The sequence below is a fragment of the Tenrec ecaudatus genome, chromosome 13 (assembly GCF_050624435.1).
Source record: "Tenrec ecaudatus isolate mTenEca1 chromosome 13, mTenEca1.hap1, whole genome shotgun sequence".
Taxonomy (NCBI): Eukaryota; Metazoa; Chordata; class Mammalia; order Afrosoricida; family Tenrecidae; genus Tenrec; species Tenrec ecaudatus.
The window spans coordinates 13,786,832-13,804,535 of record NC_134542.1 but is presented as its reverse complement, the minus strand read 5'-3'; the positions used below and the strand labels follow the sequence as shown (position 1 = coordinate 13,804,535).

At 39.8% G+C, this 17,704-nt stretch overlaps 1 protein-coding gene across 2 annotated transcripts in view; it reads right to left on the bottom strand.

The window, feature by feature from the left end:
- CUL3 (cullin 3) overlaps positions 1-17,704 on the bottom strand; it is a 112,387-nt gene that overhangs the window by 35,419 nt on the left and 59,264 nt on the right. For both annotated transcript variants that reach the window (XM_075530390.1, XM_075530391.1), the window contains exon 4: positions 746-906. In XM_075530390.1, coding sequence (XP_075386505.1) covers positions 746-906 — 161 coding nt within the window. The remainder of the gene's footprint in view (positions 1-745; positions 907-17,704) is intronic.

The window sequence follows — 17,704 nt, the reverse complement described above, 5'->3', positions numbered from 1 at the left end:
TCAGGGGAGGATATTTCAGAATAAATGTTAGCCAAAAGTCTTTAAAGACCAAAAAAAGTGTGTGTGCGCGTGTGTGTATTTGTTGGTGGTGAATGCAAAAGTTACCACACAACAAAAAGAAAACAAAATGCCAGAACAAAAATATCTATAAAAAGGGAAGATGAATAGCTGGATTTCTGCCCGGTGATGCAGTGGTCATGTACAAGGCTACTGAGTGCAGAACAGGCTGCTCAAAGCCACCAGCTGCTCCTCCTCTGAAGGAAGCCAGCGCATCCTACTCCTCTGAAGAAGCTCCAGCCTCAAACCCACAGAACAAGCTCTACCTTGTTCCACAGGGTCATTATGAGTAGGGACTGAATTGATGGTAGTGAGTTTTGAGTGATCATCTACAAGATCCCCACCCCTTCCCCGTACTCCTACCCCACAAAACACCTCAATGCAATCAAGTTGATTCCAACTCATAGCTATCCTACAAGTCAGGGTAGAAGCGCCTCCGTCGGTTTCCAAGACTATAAAAAGCTATGCCTTCTTCCATTCCCACAGTGGTGGGAGGTTTACTACCGCTGACTTCAGGATGATTTATTCTAATAGTACGACTTTGTTGAACGTGCTATCAGGGTTCACAGGTTATTCTTGATGGGCTTGGCATTCAAATGTTCACTTATTTAATAAAATTATGAAAATGACTTGGTCCTACAGATACACATCTAAAAACCAAAGCCTCGAGAGTAAACAATGATTATACCTGTCCACAACTTCTCCTTTCCGCTCTCTTGCAATCATATCCAACAGAGTCTGCCGTAGATGGTCCCTAATACAACCATAACGGACAACTTGATCTCGAAAAATAATTAATCCCAAATTGTAGACATTCTCCACATTATTTTGCTGTACATATACACGGTCCTGTGGTTTTAAAAAAAAGGGCATGTAAACAAAATGCAATACTAGCAAACATAAAAATAATCATTATGATACAACAATGAATAAACAGTAAGAAACATTTCTAATAAGAATCTGAAACAATATGGAACTTCCCATTCTCTCTCAAGTTACAGTAAAGTTATGACTTTGTAATTTGCAATGGTTACATTACTGAAACAAACAATGGCTATAATTGCCTGAAATGAGGATGGGGGAGCACGCTAGCGACAGAGAGGCAAGGAAGCCAAAGGAAGAGAAGCAAAGTAAGCAGATTATTTTCTTCCTGCTCAAAGCCAGGTGAGTCCCAAATACAATTTTCACTTCCTTAAACAGTATTGGACTTGAAGATCATATTCTTCAAGATTGAGAGCTAAATGCCTAAGAAGTCTATTGCTTACTGGTAAATATTAATGCTTCAGAACCTCAGCAAGAACTTATCTTGAGTCTGCATTCATGCAAATTTAATTCACCATAAGCACCAGCATACACAGTTCAAAAGCAGTTGCAGGATGAATATACAGTAAAGTGCTAACATGTAACAGTGCAAATAATGGCAGCATCCGAATTTTAACTAAATTCTTTATGTGTGTGGTAGTTACATAATCTGGTGTCAATTTGTGGAAGGGTAGAGTCCAGCCTGTCAATCAGGTTGTACTTTGATGACCTCATTTGGAGGCACTAAGGAGAAATAGCTCACTGAAAGCAGGATGCACGCTCACTCCCTGAGAGACATTCCTGTTGACAAGGCATGTGGAGCTACCCTAGAGCCCTTGAGCTGGAGGAGCCAATGTGAAGGTCCCTGCCAATGCTGATATGCCTCCACTGCCACTGGATCCACAAGATTTTCCACCCAGTGACCTGTGATCTTCCTGTATTTGGTGTCAATGCATGCGTTACATGAGTCTGAAGAGGAATTTATAAATTGTTTTGGGCATATGGGCTAATATCGGACATATGGACTTGATCTGGGCTGAGATGCTTTCTTAACATGGAATTACCATATATACTCAAATATAAGCCGACCTGAGTATAAGCCGAGGTACCTAATTATGACCTGGAAAGCCAGAAAAACTGACTGACTCGAGTATAAGCCTAGGGTGGAAAATGCAGAAGCTATTGGTGAGTTTCAATAATAAAAACAAATGAAAATAAAATTACTAATAAAATTGAGACATCAGTGGGGTAATGTATTAGAATATTTATTTTAAATAAAAATATAAATAAAAGGGCAACAAGTCATTTAACATTAGTAAACCAACACAGTAAATGGAAAATAGGTTCAACAAAAACAATAAGGTATCAACAATGATACTTTTTTTTTAACAATTTATTGGGGCTCATACAATTCTTATCACAGTTCACACATACACATACATCAATTGTATAAAGCACATCTGTACAGTCTTTGCCCTAATCATTTTTTTCTCCTCTTTTCTTTTTTTACATTTTATTAGGGACTCATACAACTCTTATCACCATCCATACATATACATACATCAATTGTATAAAGCATATCCATACATTCCCTGCCCCAATCATTCTCAAGGCATTTGCTCTCCACTTAAGCCCCTTGCATCAGGTCCTCTTTTTTTTTCCTCCTCCCTCCCCTTTCCCCCCTCCCTCATGTGCCCTTGGTAATTTATACATCGTTATTTTGTCATATCTTGCCCTATCCGGAGTCTCCCTTCCTCCCTTCTCTGCTGTCCCTCTCCCAGGGAAGAGGTCACATGTGGATCCTTGTAATCAGTTCCCCCTTTCCAACCCACTCACCCTCCACTCTCCCAGCATCGTCCCTCACACCCTTGGTCCTGAAGGTATCATCCCCTCTGGATTCCCTGTACCTCCAGGCCTCATATGTACCAGTGTACAGCCTCTGTCCTATCCAGCCCTGCAAGGTAGAATTCGGATCATGGTAGTTGGGGGGAGGAAGCATCCAGGATCTGGGGGAAAGCTGTGTTCTTCATCGGTACTACCTCACACCCTAATTAACCCATCTCCTCGCCTAAACCCCTCTATGAGGGGATCTCCATTCAACAATGATACCTTAAGAGTACTATTCCCTGAGCTCAATCAGCAACCAAGCTAAAAATGGAGTTAAAATCCTTCAAAACTGGATTCCTCATCATCATCAGTATCCCAATGCAGAGCTTCAGCTGGTGTGAGGTCATCATAGACGCTGTCCTCACCGAGATCACCGTCATCACCATCACTGCTGTCATTTTTATACAAAGCGCAGTCTTCACTGCCATCCATGGCATTACTAATACTACATTTCTAGAAGGCACGTCGCACCATGTCTTCTGCAATGTTTTCCCATGCATCTCGAACCCACTTTGCATTAACTCTATGTCAGGCTTCATGAGATTTCCTCCTTTTGTTAGTCGGGCTTGACCAGATGACATCCATTCATGCCATTGACCTGTGTATAAGCCGAACCCCAGATTTTCAGCACATTGTTGTGCTGAAAAACTCGGCTTATACACGAGTATATATGGTACTCTTTTTGATATAAAGTTCTCTCTTACACACGAGTATCTAAGAATTTGTTTTTCTAGTCAAGCCAGACTAACACGTCACAATGTGTAATGCTCTCATTATATCACAATATTGTTCACAATCTCCTTTAATCCATTCTGTATAGTAAGAGTACATACTTAATGGCTACCAAAAATATTGCTCTTTTATGAGCATCTTTGATGCCAATGAGGAGCCTGATGGTATAGTGGGTTACAAATATGGTTGTTAATCACACAATCTGTAATTCACAAGCACCAGCTGCTCTGCAGGAGAAAAACAAGGCTTTCTACTCCCACAAAAAATTTATAGTCTTGTAAATTCACAGGAGCAGTTCTACCTGTACTATAGGGTCACTATGAATCAGAATCAAATTGATGGTAGTAGGTTTGATTTGTTTTGTTTTGATGCTAGAACGAGTATGTCCTACATATCTTAGCATATGGAGGGAGAGGGCAGAGAGATGCATCTATGTTTACACAAAGTACTAAAGCCTTTCTTAAGACACCAAAATGTTCTGAACTTGAGTTATGAGAAGTGTCAAATAATTAGATTGGACTTTATGGTTTGGGGTGAAAGGGCATTCTCTACAGTTATAGGACAATTGATATAAAAGTACAATCTTCTGAGAAAAGCAGTTACAGTGACATTTTAAAAACTCCTTTCAAAAGATTTTATTCCTGTATAATTGACCCTATAAACTTCACCTACAGTAAGAACACAATTCAATAACTCTCACTAAATTTCTGTAGCTTCGCAACCATGGATTCATTTGATCTTAAACATGTCTATCATCCCAAATTCCTGAGCCCTCCTGCGATCAGTCAATTGCTATCGTCACTCCAGTATTATCTTTTTTCTGTTCCTATAAATTTCCATTTCTTGTATTTTATAAAATTGATAGGTAGTATTTTGTGCCCATTTTCTTTCACTAAGTATGATGCTTCTTTCACAAGGTTCATTGATATTTTGGAATATATCAGTATTTCATTTCGTATTGTGCTGAACAGTATTCTTTATGTACTACATTGTTTGACGGTTTTATTAGTTATTATGCTATTACTCTTATGGACATTTGTGTCCAATCTTTTTATGAACGCATTCATTGTTATTGTCCTTAAACCGATTCCTGGAAATGAAGTCACTAGGGTATAGGAAAATTGCCAAACTATTTTCTAAAGTGTCTGTAACTGCTTACAGTACATCTTTAATATTAAAATTTCAACAATTGAAAAAATGCTAAATGTAGACATAGGAATTCTTTCTGTAATCCATTTCTCTACCACTTGGAGGAATGTGACTGTGAATACCATATATACTTGAGTTTAATTATAAATGCAATTTTTGGGGTAAAATTAGGTGCCTCGGCTGATATTGTCGGCTTATACTGCAGTATACACGGTAAATGATTTAGCTACCTGGACCACAATAAGTAAAAATAAACAATTCAAATGGACTATCATTGAGTCGATTCTGACTCATAGTGACCCTATAGAAAATGGGAGAATTGCCTCTGTGGGTTTCTGAGACTGTAAATCTTCACAAGAATAGAAAGCCACTTTTTTCTCCCATGGACTCACTAGTGGTTTCAAACTGCTGACCTTGTGGTTAGCAGTCCAACTTGCATCTACTATGCCATCAAGGCTCCCAGTAAATCAAACGACTGATAAATAGAAGCTCTAAAATGCTAAAAAAAAATCATATGAAGCATCACATTTTATGCCCAAATTAACATGTTGGGAATTCAGGGTGTATTTCACAATGACTTCTCTTTTCATTTCTTCTATCTTGGCTGGCCCTCACCAGCCCTAAGCATGCTCTTGTTACCACAATTGCAAGTGTATGTACCTTCGGGCATATAATGTTGCTATCTTAAGCTCTCTGGCAAAAAGATGCAGCTGACAAATTCCTCAGGTATACAGTGTATGGAGGGAAAACCTCGCTTTAATAAAAGAAGCCAGGTGGAGGAAAGAGAACACCAACATCCTGGGAGGATGACTGGCGGACAAGAGAAACAGATGCTGTAGTCTAAGAGGAAGACCTTTGTCTTTTAACTTGAGACAATCAAGGTGTGTAGAATGGCTGTATTTAAACAATATACAAAACTAAAGAAGCCAGTTAACTCTGAATTTAATTAGAAATATTGGAGAGCAAATAGAGAGAAAATAAAACCGAGAAACTTGAGTATAATCATATGAAATTAGTAATACTACGTAGTCATTTCCATGAGACGACACAACAACCCCCCCCCCAAAAAAAAAGTCTGGTGAAATTCCGTTACCTTTTCATTCCAATGTCTCATAGTTTTTCAACTCACCTTTTATGAAGTGTTTGTTATTTATGCAGAATTACCATCAGTAAAATAAAGCCTATACACATACGTACTCTTGAGAATTTGTGTTATGTTAAATAGAAATGCATGTACACACAGCAAACCTGTGATCTATACATGAAATGTGCATACAGCAACTGATATTGCAATATTAGAAAAAATTCCACTTATGCATGCACAAGAGCATTTTATAATGATTCTAATGGGCATTTCTGTTAAATAACTGGCTGCTCTTATGGAACACAGTACCAAGTAGCTCCAATCATTTAAATCTCTGAAGACTTAACCTACCATATATACTCAAATATAAGCCAAACCAAATATCAGTCAAGGCACCTAAATTTATCACAAAAACTGCATTTAAAATGTGCTGAAAAACTCAGTTTATACAGGGGTATATGCAGTATTTAAGGTCTCCAATCTAGTTAACTGCTAAGCAGCTTTAAAAAAATCTCAAATAAAAATAAGATAAAGAAAAGCATCTCAAATGAGATAAAAATACTAAAGAATAAGTTAAAATCTACAAAGATTTTAATCTTAGGCTTTGACCAAAAACTGCAGTAAGCATGAGTCTAGCATTAGTCACCTATCCAGGACTGAGAGAAGATAGGATGCTGATAGCTACATTTACCTTTTTAAAGCCAAAATATAAGTTTTGAAAACACAAGATTTTCTACAAAGCAGGTTTGAAAATCTAATGTCTAAGTCAAATGTTAAGTTTACATATAAGGAAGAGTATATTTTATCACTATTGAGATTGGTCACATTTCAAATCTCTTTATTTATGGCTCTCTTTCAGAAGTTGCAATTCCTAAGCCAGGCAAGCCTACAGGGGAAAATAACTTCCGTGGGTCAGCTGGACTTTGGAGTGAGAGGAAGTTATCAGCACTGGGATCTATGTCCCTGACCCCTTTGCACTGAGTTGGGAGAAGTCTGGCAGTTTCAATCCTTCAACTAAGACAGACAGATCTTGGGGTGGGTGGGTACTGAACCTTCATGTAAAACTCTTCTCTATGTCTGTGTGTTAGTCCGGGTAAACTAGAAAAACAAATCCAGGGAGACTCTCATGTGTGTAAGAAAGAGCCTTATATTCAAGAACAAATGAATATTGAAAAAAAAAAAACATTCCAGCCCAGTCCAGTCCAAGTCCTAAGTCCAATATTATTAGCCCACGTCCAGTACCAGCCTATAAATTCCTCTTCAGACTCATGCAACACATGTAACGATGCCAAAAGCAGGAAGATCACAGGTCAGCTGGTGGAAAGTCTTATGGAGCCAGTGGTAGTAGAAGCATCTCCGCACTGGCAGGGATCTCCACGTGGTTCCTTCAGCTCCTAAACTCTGTCATCAGCCTGTCTCCATGTGGCTGTGTCTCTGGTAGTGAGCTGAGGGAGAGTGCTCTCCTGTCTCCAAGGAGTAAATATCAGAGTTCCCAGAATCCTCAGAAGAAGGCCATGCCCACACAGAGGCCTCATTTACGATTACCCAATTGACAAAGTAGATTCTACCCTTTCCCTCTTAATCCTCTCAAGTCCCAAATTGAAGCTAAATTATGTCAACTACCACAGCTTACTCGTACATTAAACAAGACTCTGAATTTCCAGCAGGCAAGAGGACATCAGTCTCCAAGGTGCTTAACCCTACAAGAACACAGATGGTTCTTTTCCAAGATGGTAGAAATGTGGCATCTCCCCTAGCAGATGGGTCAAAATCCACCAAAGTATTTTAACAATTAGCAAATGCACAAGTGCTCCTATTCAGCACACAAATGTCAAGACACAAAATGCACAGAAAAGGCAACAGTTCCAGTGCTCAAGGACTCATACGAAGAACAAAAATAAAATTAGAGGAGCATGCATTTTAAGATGGAGTTCAAAATTAACTCTATTTAAATTATGTAGCTGCAAGAATGATTCAACAAATATTTTATAAGTTGTTACATCACAGAAAAGCAAACAAGGATAAATGGATCTTGGGAGTAGTCATCTGTGGGGCTCCACAAGGTATAAGCAGTTTCAGTATCATTCGTATGTAATGTCTGATTTTTGTGCAATGTATTCTGATAGAGTAAATTCTTTTTCTGAAGCATGTTCTAAGACTAATCCTTGTGCCTCATTTAACTCTGAAAACTTAGTACTAAACACATAAATATAACCCCAAAGTCTTTGTCTCAAACACAAAGTACAAAGGAAACTATAAAAACTCTGCTTCAAACTCCAGAATTTCAGTAATTTAATAACAGCTTTAATGAAACAAGGGTGGGTATAAATTAATCCTCATTCATCTATATCCCCTCACTGGTCACACTTATGGTCGATGGCAGTGTTTACTTTGGCAAAGACTAATGTTAAAGTTCCAGTGTAAAGCTCTGACAGTAGTTTAATTAAGCTAATTAACTGAACTTTAAAAAGTATTCTTTCATATTTTTTGCCCTGACAGTAGAAATCTCTGTGATATTTGTCTATTTTTTTAAAGAGGGCATAAACAGAGTAAAATAAGGAGTATTTAAAACTTTGTGAATACAAACTTTACAGTCTGGTAGAAACTGGAGCTGAATCTCCAAAAGTTACAAAACAGCCAACAAGAAAATAACCCTGGAACAAGCAGCTGTCTGTTAGAACATGTTTGAACCTGCTTTCCCAAGCTTAGTCACCAGACAAACTTCTATCAACAAGTAATAAATTTTAAGTGTTTTCAAATTGGGTTCACTTTCAAACCATGAAATAAATATAGGTTCAACAGACTTAACACAGGCAATAAGTAAAAAGTTAAAAGTCTCTACTACCAAATCAAAGAAAAGGCATCCGAGCAAGGCTTAACCACTGTTAGCAATATAGTGCCCAATGACATTATACAGAAGACACTGATAAGAATTTTAAGAAGTAAATAGAACTGACTGATTAAACAAATCCAGTATTTTGCCCATATTAAAATAAAAACAGACTCACTGCCACTGAGTCCATTTCAACTCATACTGGTGCAGAAATTGAAAATGCACAAGATGTGTTGTCAAAGAACCGGGTTAGAAGACTTGGCTCCAAGACTTCTGCTCGGACTCTTAGTTTGCATGAATGTAAAAAGGGCACAATCTTTGGCATGGCAGCAGAGTGATTTTAAGACCAATAACGAGGTTGTAAAAACGGCACTTAAAATAATTTCCATTTATCTTGAGAAATGTCTACAAAAATTGAGGGTAAAAAAGTGGGTTATGCCCAGGAGTGCTAACCACAAGTTTAACAATTTGAAACTACCAGCTACCTGGCTCCACAGGTTAATGATGAGGTTCTCTAGTATAATAATTTATAGTCTTGGAATCCCACAAGGGCAGTTCTACACTGTTGTATAGGGTTGATATGAGTTAGCTGAGTTTGGTTTTCATTTACTCTTTTGATATTCAGGTTCCAGCTTATATATACACAAATCCATTTTACACAAAGCATGTTTAAACATGTCTGCTATCAGCCGATTGCTGCTAACATGTTCTTCTCAGCAATTCACTTGTCCTGACCTCATCAGAGTGCCTTTAACGAGAAGAAAATAATATTTTTATCACATGAAAACTAACATTTTGAGGTCAGGGCTGATAGAGAATTTTTTAAAAACTCAAGTGGTTATTTTTAAAAATGAATGAAAGTTTCCAATACCTTTACAGGAATGCTGCCTTGCCTAACACATGGGTTTTTGGTGGGTCAGTATTTTAAGGATGATTGCGAGAGCCTCAAAGATAAACTACAAGAGGGAGGACTGTCACCTCAAAAGAGAAAGAATTGACAAGAATTATCATTGATGATACAGCTACTAAATGTGGACTCACACGCGGTACCATATTTTCAATTAAAAGTGAACATCTTGGCCTCAGCACGCTTTTGGCTGGATGGGTGCCAAAAGCTTTATGCAAAGAGTCGGTAACTCAAAGAGCTGATTGTTCCATCAGTCTTATGCAAGACCAAAACTAATGAAAGACCATTTCATGGAACAAAGCATAACCAGGAACGATCGGTGTATTTACCATTATATTCCAAAAAGCAAAGTCCAAATCAGTGGCTTCTGAGGGCATCTCCTGGGTCAGTTAAATTCAAGGAATAAAGATCAGCTCACAAGGTTGATACTTAAGGTGGTGGTGGTGGTGGTATGTGTGTGGGTGGGTGCGGGGGGGCCTCTTTTAGGGAAAACCTTGATGGATTTTCTCTAGAGACCCTAGAGGATCATGGGGACACGTCAATATTTTGTAGATGTTCTCAGTAAAGTGCCAACTGTACTAATGAGGGAAATTTCAGGAAAACCGCACCCAGGTTTTTCAGTCATCGTGACAACGCACCTGCTCATTCATTCCTCAAGGGCAGCACAGGAGAACTTGGCTAGGGAAGGTTACTCAATTTACTACTCGACAGTCACTGAGCCTGCCTCCTCAGGCTTCTTTTTGCTCTCCAAATTCAAAGAATACTTTTAAGGAACACGATTTTGAATCCCTCAAGGATGTCAAAACTGCCATTCTGACACAGCGTAAATGGAAGCATGCAGAATTCTTCGAAAGAGGTAGATGGAAACACCGCTGCCAGCAATGTACAGACTTAGCAGAAAGCTATTTGGAGAAATGGGGTGGTGGTGGCTGTTTGGTGCTGTCAAGTCAGTTCCAACTCCTAGTGACCCCACGTACAGCGGAATGAAAAACTGCCCAGCTTCACAACTGGTCTATGTTTGAGCCTATTGTTGCAGCCACTGTGGCCATCCATCTCATCGAGGGCCAGCACCTGTCAGTGTGTCATGCTGTGGTGCCTTGTGTTTTGTTGTGATGTTAGAAACTATGTAACTGGTTGTTTCAAATAGCAGCAGTCACCCAAAGTGAACAAGTTTCAGGAGAACTGACACACTAAAAGGAAGAAACAGGCTGCTTACTTCAGAGGAATAAGACACAGAAAACCCTCTGGGCAGCGCAGTTACTGAAAACTTAATGAACAGAAGCAGGGTATTTGGAGAAATACCAGCTTCAAATTTGATATTTTTAACAAAAGTTTCTCTGATTTTATAGCAACACTTTACTTTTCCTAATATTTCACAAACCAAAATACTTAGCCATGTTTTCCTACGTTAGATTGTTGTTGTTATGTTTCATTAACCTTCATGAACTCATAATGTCCCTTCAAGGCAGAGTAAAATTACCCCTTATTTTTTAAGACTATAAATCTTTATGCGAGCAGACTGTTAGGTCTTCACTCCTGCTGGTGGGTTCAAGTCAACAACTTTTTAGTGCCAAATCATAAAATATTAGATGAGGAGGCTTCAAAAAACAAAGTTCCATTAACTTTTAGCTCCATTTTCCCCTTGAATTTTGTGACGCCTCCTTGCATGTGTAGAAGCTGAATACCGGAGGAACTCTGGAAATGTTTCCTAATCCAAACTTTAATAATCTAAGGATGTGGGGGGAGGGAGGAGATGCTAGATATTATTCCATTAGAACCATAAGAAACTGGAATGCAACTAGTCAATTCATGGTTCTTCTAATCACGGTGAAAATGTGTTATTCTCAGTAAGTGCTATTTTTTTCCCTCGTAGATCTGGTAAGAAGGTGGGGAAAGAGACTGATTGTTCTTACAGGATTCAGTATTGAGTGATTGCCAGCCTGCTGGATATAAAGTGAACCATCTCAGAAGCAGATGGGGGGATTTCACAACCAGCAAAGGAGGTGAACCAGGAGGGGAGAGCATTCTTTGGGCCCTGCATCTGGTTTGCCTTTCTCTGCTGGATTTTTGGCTCATGGAACTTGAGTTGTGGTCTATAACCTGATCTGATTTTACCAAATGCCACAATCTTAGACTTATAAATCTGAATTTTGAATTTAAGACTTATCAACACCCACAACTTCGTGAGCCATTTTCCTTCATATTGTAAGTTCTGGGTGGCCATGGCAGGAAACTGCAGACCAAGGACACAAGGGACTCTACAAGGAGAAGAGTGGTAGTTGATGTCAGAGGTGAAAGACCACTACAGGAGTTTAACGAACGCGCACTTGGGACATACTTCACTTCCACCTTCTTGAGATTAGTCTTATGTTACTTCTTCTAAAAGAAACTATCTCTGAGACCCTCAAGGTCTCAACACAGTAAAATTACACGATTACATCTTCTAGAAATGTAGAAGTATGTTAGAGACACATTAAAGTTCAGGGGTTAGCAGAGAATAGTTCCAGCACCAGTCTAACTCCTGGTTCCTTGTCCTTCACTAAGTGACCTTAATATTTATGTGATAGTTACCTCATCTGAGAAATAACATCTAATGCAAAATGTTAACCCACCTCTAGTCTTGAAAATAGTTTTATATGACCAATTCTGTCAAAAACAATTATAAAAGGCAGATAAAAACATTGTTTTCATTACCGACTATTTAAAAGCATCAAAGGAAGAAAGACAACCCAAACTTAAGGGGCCACATTTTTGGAGAAAAGATAAGTATACTGAGGAGAGTTTTTCATTCACTTCTGCTCCTTCCCTTGGGTCATTTTTGCTGTATCTTAACGAGAAATAAGAAGTCAAACACAAAGTCAAAGCCAAGGTTGGCTACCAAGCAGCAAGGAGGTATAAGAGGTCAAAGTTCTCTAGAAGACGAGAAAACGGGGAAGAGTTACGAATCCTGGCAAGCAATTTTCTATCACAACATTTACTGACACCTCCCAGCGTATGCATGTGCTCAGTCAGACACACACACACACACACACACACACACACACACACACACACACACTCTCTCTCTCTCTCTCTCTCTCTCTCTCTCTCTCTCTCTCCCCAACCCAGAAAGCAGCACTGAGAGCTCCAGACTTCTGAAGGTCTTGGCACACAATATAGGCAGCAATTTGGGAAACAACCCAGGTTTTCATGTGAGACCCCAGAAGAGTGGTGGCCCTGTGAGTAAAGCTGTGCCTTGAGAATAAAGACAACCTTAAGAGAGACCAATCCTAGGAGAGCCTGAACGCCTACCTTAACTACACCACAGCTACTGCCACCTGCCTGCTGAGGAAAAGATAACTTCATAAAGAAAAATAGTAACAGCCAAAGCCTGCACAATTTTTGATACAGAGTATCAGCATTTCATCCAAAATTATCATACACACACACACACACACACACACACACACACACACACTCTCTCTCTCTCTCTCTCTCTCTCTCAAAGTGTCCATGGGTGGTAAAAATGATTAAGCATAGCTGCTAACCAAAAGGTTGGTGGTTTCAATTTATCCAAAACAAATCTGAAGGCCTGGTTATCTAACTTCTGAAGCATCAGCCATTGAGCCGCAAGGAACACGTGTACTCTGACACACATGTGCCACCATGGGTCTGAGTTGACTTTATGGCAACTGTTTTTTCTCCTTTACACTATCAACAAAATGGTAAGTGACAAATTTAAGATAAACTATGTTGGATTTAGAGAAGCCTGGGTGGCCCGGTGGGGTAAGTTTTAGATTGTTAATCACAAGATTGGTGGTTCAGACTCACCAGCTGCTTTGTAGTAGAAAGAGGAGGCTATCTGCTCCTATAAAGGTTTATAAAGAATTGCTGTGAATCAGAATCGAATGGATGCCAATGGGCTTGGGTATTGATTTACAATACACACTAAAGGAGCACTGGTGGTGCAATGGGCCAAGTATAGAGCTGCTAACCCCAGAGTCAGTAGTTCTACACCAGCAGTGGCTCCATGGGTGAAAAGGTGGTCTGCTCATAAAACTTTACTGTTTCAGAAACCAGATGGAGAAGCTCTACTCTGTTTTTTACGGTCACTATGAATCAGAAACATCTTGAGAGCTGTGGGTCTGTCTTGGTTTTATGCTAGACTAAGGAGGACTTGATCCGAGATGTGTTATTTTGTCGTATGTTTACAAACACTGGACAAAGAATTTGGAAGACCAAAAAAGAATTGATATCTCTGAATTACAGTGAAGAATATTACTTATTCCTCACTGTTACGTTGCCCTTGATTAAGCCCCACTAGGCATCCTACGCCCTTCTCTCTATTGATTTTAGTTCACTTGTTGTTCCCTTGTCCCTGGGTTGGTTGATGCCTGCCCCCCCTCCTACCTCCACTTTTCCTGTGTGTCCTCCCCTCCCCCAGAACTGTTGGTGCTGTTGTTTTTGCCTCTGAATTGTTTCTCTTAACTAGCTTATCTAGATAGACATGCAGAGACATGTGCAAAAACCAAACACAACAACAAAGGAAGATAAAACCAATAAAACAACAACAAAAGACCCCAAAACAAAATAACAAAAACAAAGCCAGTAACAAAAAAGGAAATGCCTATAAATGGTTCCAGGTCTGTTTTTTGACCTTTAGGAGTGTTTTCCAGTCAAGTGTGAGTCAAGTGTGATGGGGTGCCACACTCTATCCCCCTGTCTATTTTTGGTATTCCCTGGGGATTTCAACACTTTGTTCCCCTTGCTGATCTGTTGCATGCCCTTAGTGTTTCGCCCCAGTGTGAAGAGGTCAGATATGGCATAATTCCCACACTGTGTCTCCAGTGTTGTCCCCTGTAATGCTATGATTCAGTGAGGGACATCATGTTTTGTGGTGGGGCCAGCCCTATTGTCCTCTCTGTGCATTGTCTGCTCTAAGCAGGAATATCGTCTCTTGGGGCTTGGAATTACTAAACCCGAATGAAGGCCGCACATGATGGTGGAACAAGAGTAAAGTAAAAGGAAATAAAAGACCTGGGAGACAAAGGACATTTATAGAGATCTAAATACAAGCATGTACACATGTAAATATATTTACATATAATGATAGGGAAATAGATCTATGTACTTAGATAAGATCTGAGAATTAAGCTTGCTGGTGGACATTGGGCCTCAACTCAAGTACTCTCTCAACACAAGAACACTTTGTTCTAATAATCAGCATTCTGTGGTGCTCACCTTTCAAGCATGACCGTTCAAGACAAAATGGGTGCATAAGCAAATGTGGTGAAGCTGATGGTGCCTAACTATCAAAAGATACAGTGTCTGAGGTCTTAAAAGGCTTGGAGATAAACAAGCAGCCATCTAGCTGTGAAGCAACACAGCCCCAGTCTGTGTGAGCATGAGTTATATCGATGGGATCAGGCATCTAAGACCCAGAACAAAATCATATCCAATGTGAATTTGGGGTGGCGGAGGGAAGCATGGAGTGGAGCCTTGAAGCCCATCTGTAGACAATTGGACATCCCCTCACAGAAAGGTCACAAGGAAGAGATGAGCCAGTCAGGGTGCAGTATAGCACCGATGAAACACAACTTTCCTCTAGTTCTTTAACACTTCCTTTCCCCCCACTATCACGACCTCAATTCTACCTTACAAATCAGATTAGACCAGAGCATGCACACTGCTACAGATAAGAGGGTACAACACAGGGAATCCAAGATAGATAAACCCCTCAGGGCCAACAATGAGAACAGAGATACCAGGAGGATAAGGAGGAGGTGGGGGGATAAAGAGGGCATCGATCACAAGGATCAACATATAAGCCCCTTCCAGGGGAACGAACAAGAGAAAAGTGGGTGGAGAGTGACAAAGAGCAATGTAAGCTATGAAAATAATCGATAACTTATATCAAGGGTTCAAGTAGAACGAAAATGCTTTGAAAATGCTGGTGGCAACATATGTACAAATGTGCTTGACACAATGGATGAATCATGTTAAGAGATATTAGAGCCCCCAATAAAATTATATTAAAAAAATAATATTGCCTAGTTTTGGGTTACCAACAGAACAAACAACTCTGTCTTGAAAGAAGTACTCCTGAATACACCTTAGAAGCAAGCATGAGTGACTCTGCACCTCAAACTTTGACCAAGCCACCAGTCCCTGGAAAACATGTTGCATGGAGCAAAATTTCTTAATATGGATCTTCCACCCAAAGGTTCCAGGAACTGTATGTATTGTTTACACATTGGACTGCCAACTGCAAGGCCAGCAATTTGAAACTACTGCAGTTCCTTGGGAGAACACAAGGTTTTCTACTCCTATAGTATCTCAGAAACTCACACGGGCGACTCTACTCTGTTCTTTAAGGTTGTTATGTGTCAGAATCCATTCAAGGGCAGGAGTTTTTCTGGACCCGTGTCTCTATAACTCCTACCAAATGACTGACTGGGCTTATGCAAACAGGGTGTGTTTAACACTAAACAAGGGGAATTAATCACTTGTCCTTACCTACCACCTTCCTTGTTAATAAGGATCAACCATCTCTGAAGAGAAGAAATTCTCAAGACCTTGGAAGAGCACATCCAAGATCTTTTTCTGAAGTGGCTGAGGCCACCAAAGAAGACCAGATACGCCAGAGACTATAGTTTGGAGAGTCAGAGAAACAGCACCAAGACTATAGGGTGCCTTTTCATCTGACCTGAGTATGGAACTGTGAGACAAAGTAACAGGTGGGCTGTCTTCCTGTCCCATGGACGCTAAGACCAAGAGACCATGTGGCTAAGAGCCTGAGGGCCAGAGAGAGGCTTGTTTACTCCATCACTGAAAACCTGAGGACCAGGGAGTCACGGCTGCTGGCTGAGGAGAGTTCTTGCTAGGGAGCAATGCTTTTATCTTCAGTTTGGTGATTCTGACCTGTGGCACCCCATTAACTTCTCCAATGATCCATTACTCTTAATTGTGAGCACTGTCTGTGATTTCTGTATGACCATTGCAACAAATTATCAAACCGAGCACAAAAGTAGAATGAATGGCTTGGGAGAGGAAAGATTGGTGTCAGCCTAAGTAAAGAAGGGTGGAGCACGGAGGCAGGTCTGACTCCTGCCTTGTGGTAATAGGGAAACCAGGGGAGGTTATATATGCCCCCCCATCCCCACCATGCCATTTATTGCACACACTTAGTAAAATATAGAGGCCCAGTTAAAAATAGAAGGGCCTTCAATGAGATGACCTGACACAGTGGCTGCTAACAGTGGGTTCAAGCATAGCAATGATTATAAGGATGGTCTTAGGGCCAGGCAGGGTCATCGTGAGTCAGAACCAACTCAGAGATGACACCTAACATCATAGTAAGTGAAAGATGTACAAAGATACATTTTTAAAGCAATGCTATAAAATCAGAGCAATCTTTATTACAAATAAAAATATCTAATGTAAAGCTAAGTGTTTTTTGGCCAGATGCTCTATTTAGGCAAAAAATTTCTGAAAGTGGTGCTTCCATCTCTCAATTATTCCCTGAAGACTTCTGCATTCTTCTATTGATACCACATCAAAATGGCATTTTTGTCATTCACAAGGAAATCAAATTATGTTGTTTTCAATAATCCTTGAGTTTAGGGAACAAAAGGTTTGAAGGAGCAAGATCAAGGTTGTAGGGTAGATATAGTACATTTGTCAAAGAAATGAGGACTGCTCTTGCTACCCTTGATGAGTGAACACTTCATTATCAAGACAGCAAATCATTCGTGGGTGCACCTTTCCAGCTCTTTTCTTCACCAATGCAGCTTTCAGTTAAAATTCTCTGTAAGGACTCTGATCATTCTATGTCCTAGCAAGGTAATTCTTTTGTGGTACACAAACAATTGCCAAACCCTTCTGAACGGACCTCTGCGTCCAATTTAACAGGCCCAATATATCCCCTTGCAAGCCACCGAAGGCTTCCTGCCCTAAGTGTTCCACCACGAGAACATGTCGGCACGTTTCCAGGTTTGAACCTAATTTTGTTAGGAACAAAACTATTCATGTATGAACTGGCACGTGAGCAGCGGTACTTTGGGGCTTACCCTTGGATATTGTAATGAAATAAAACATTCATGAGGGTATGAAGCATGGGAGGAGAAAAAACAGAAGGAACAAAAAAAATAGAGTAGATTGGCAAATTTAAACTTAAATGTACCAATTAATTCCATTAATGTAAATGAATCCAAGGTTTCATTTTAAAAATACAGATTGTCAGAATGGGTTACCAAGTAGTAACTATAGAGTGTTT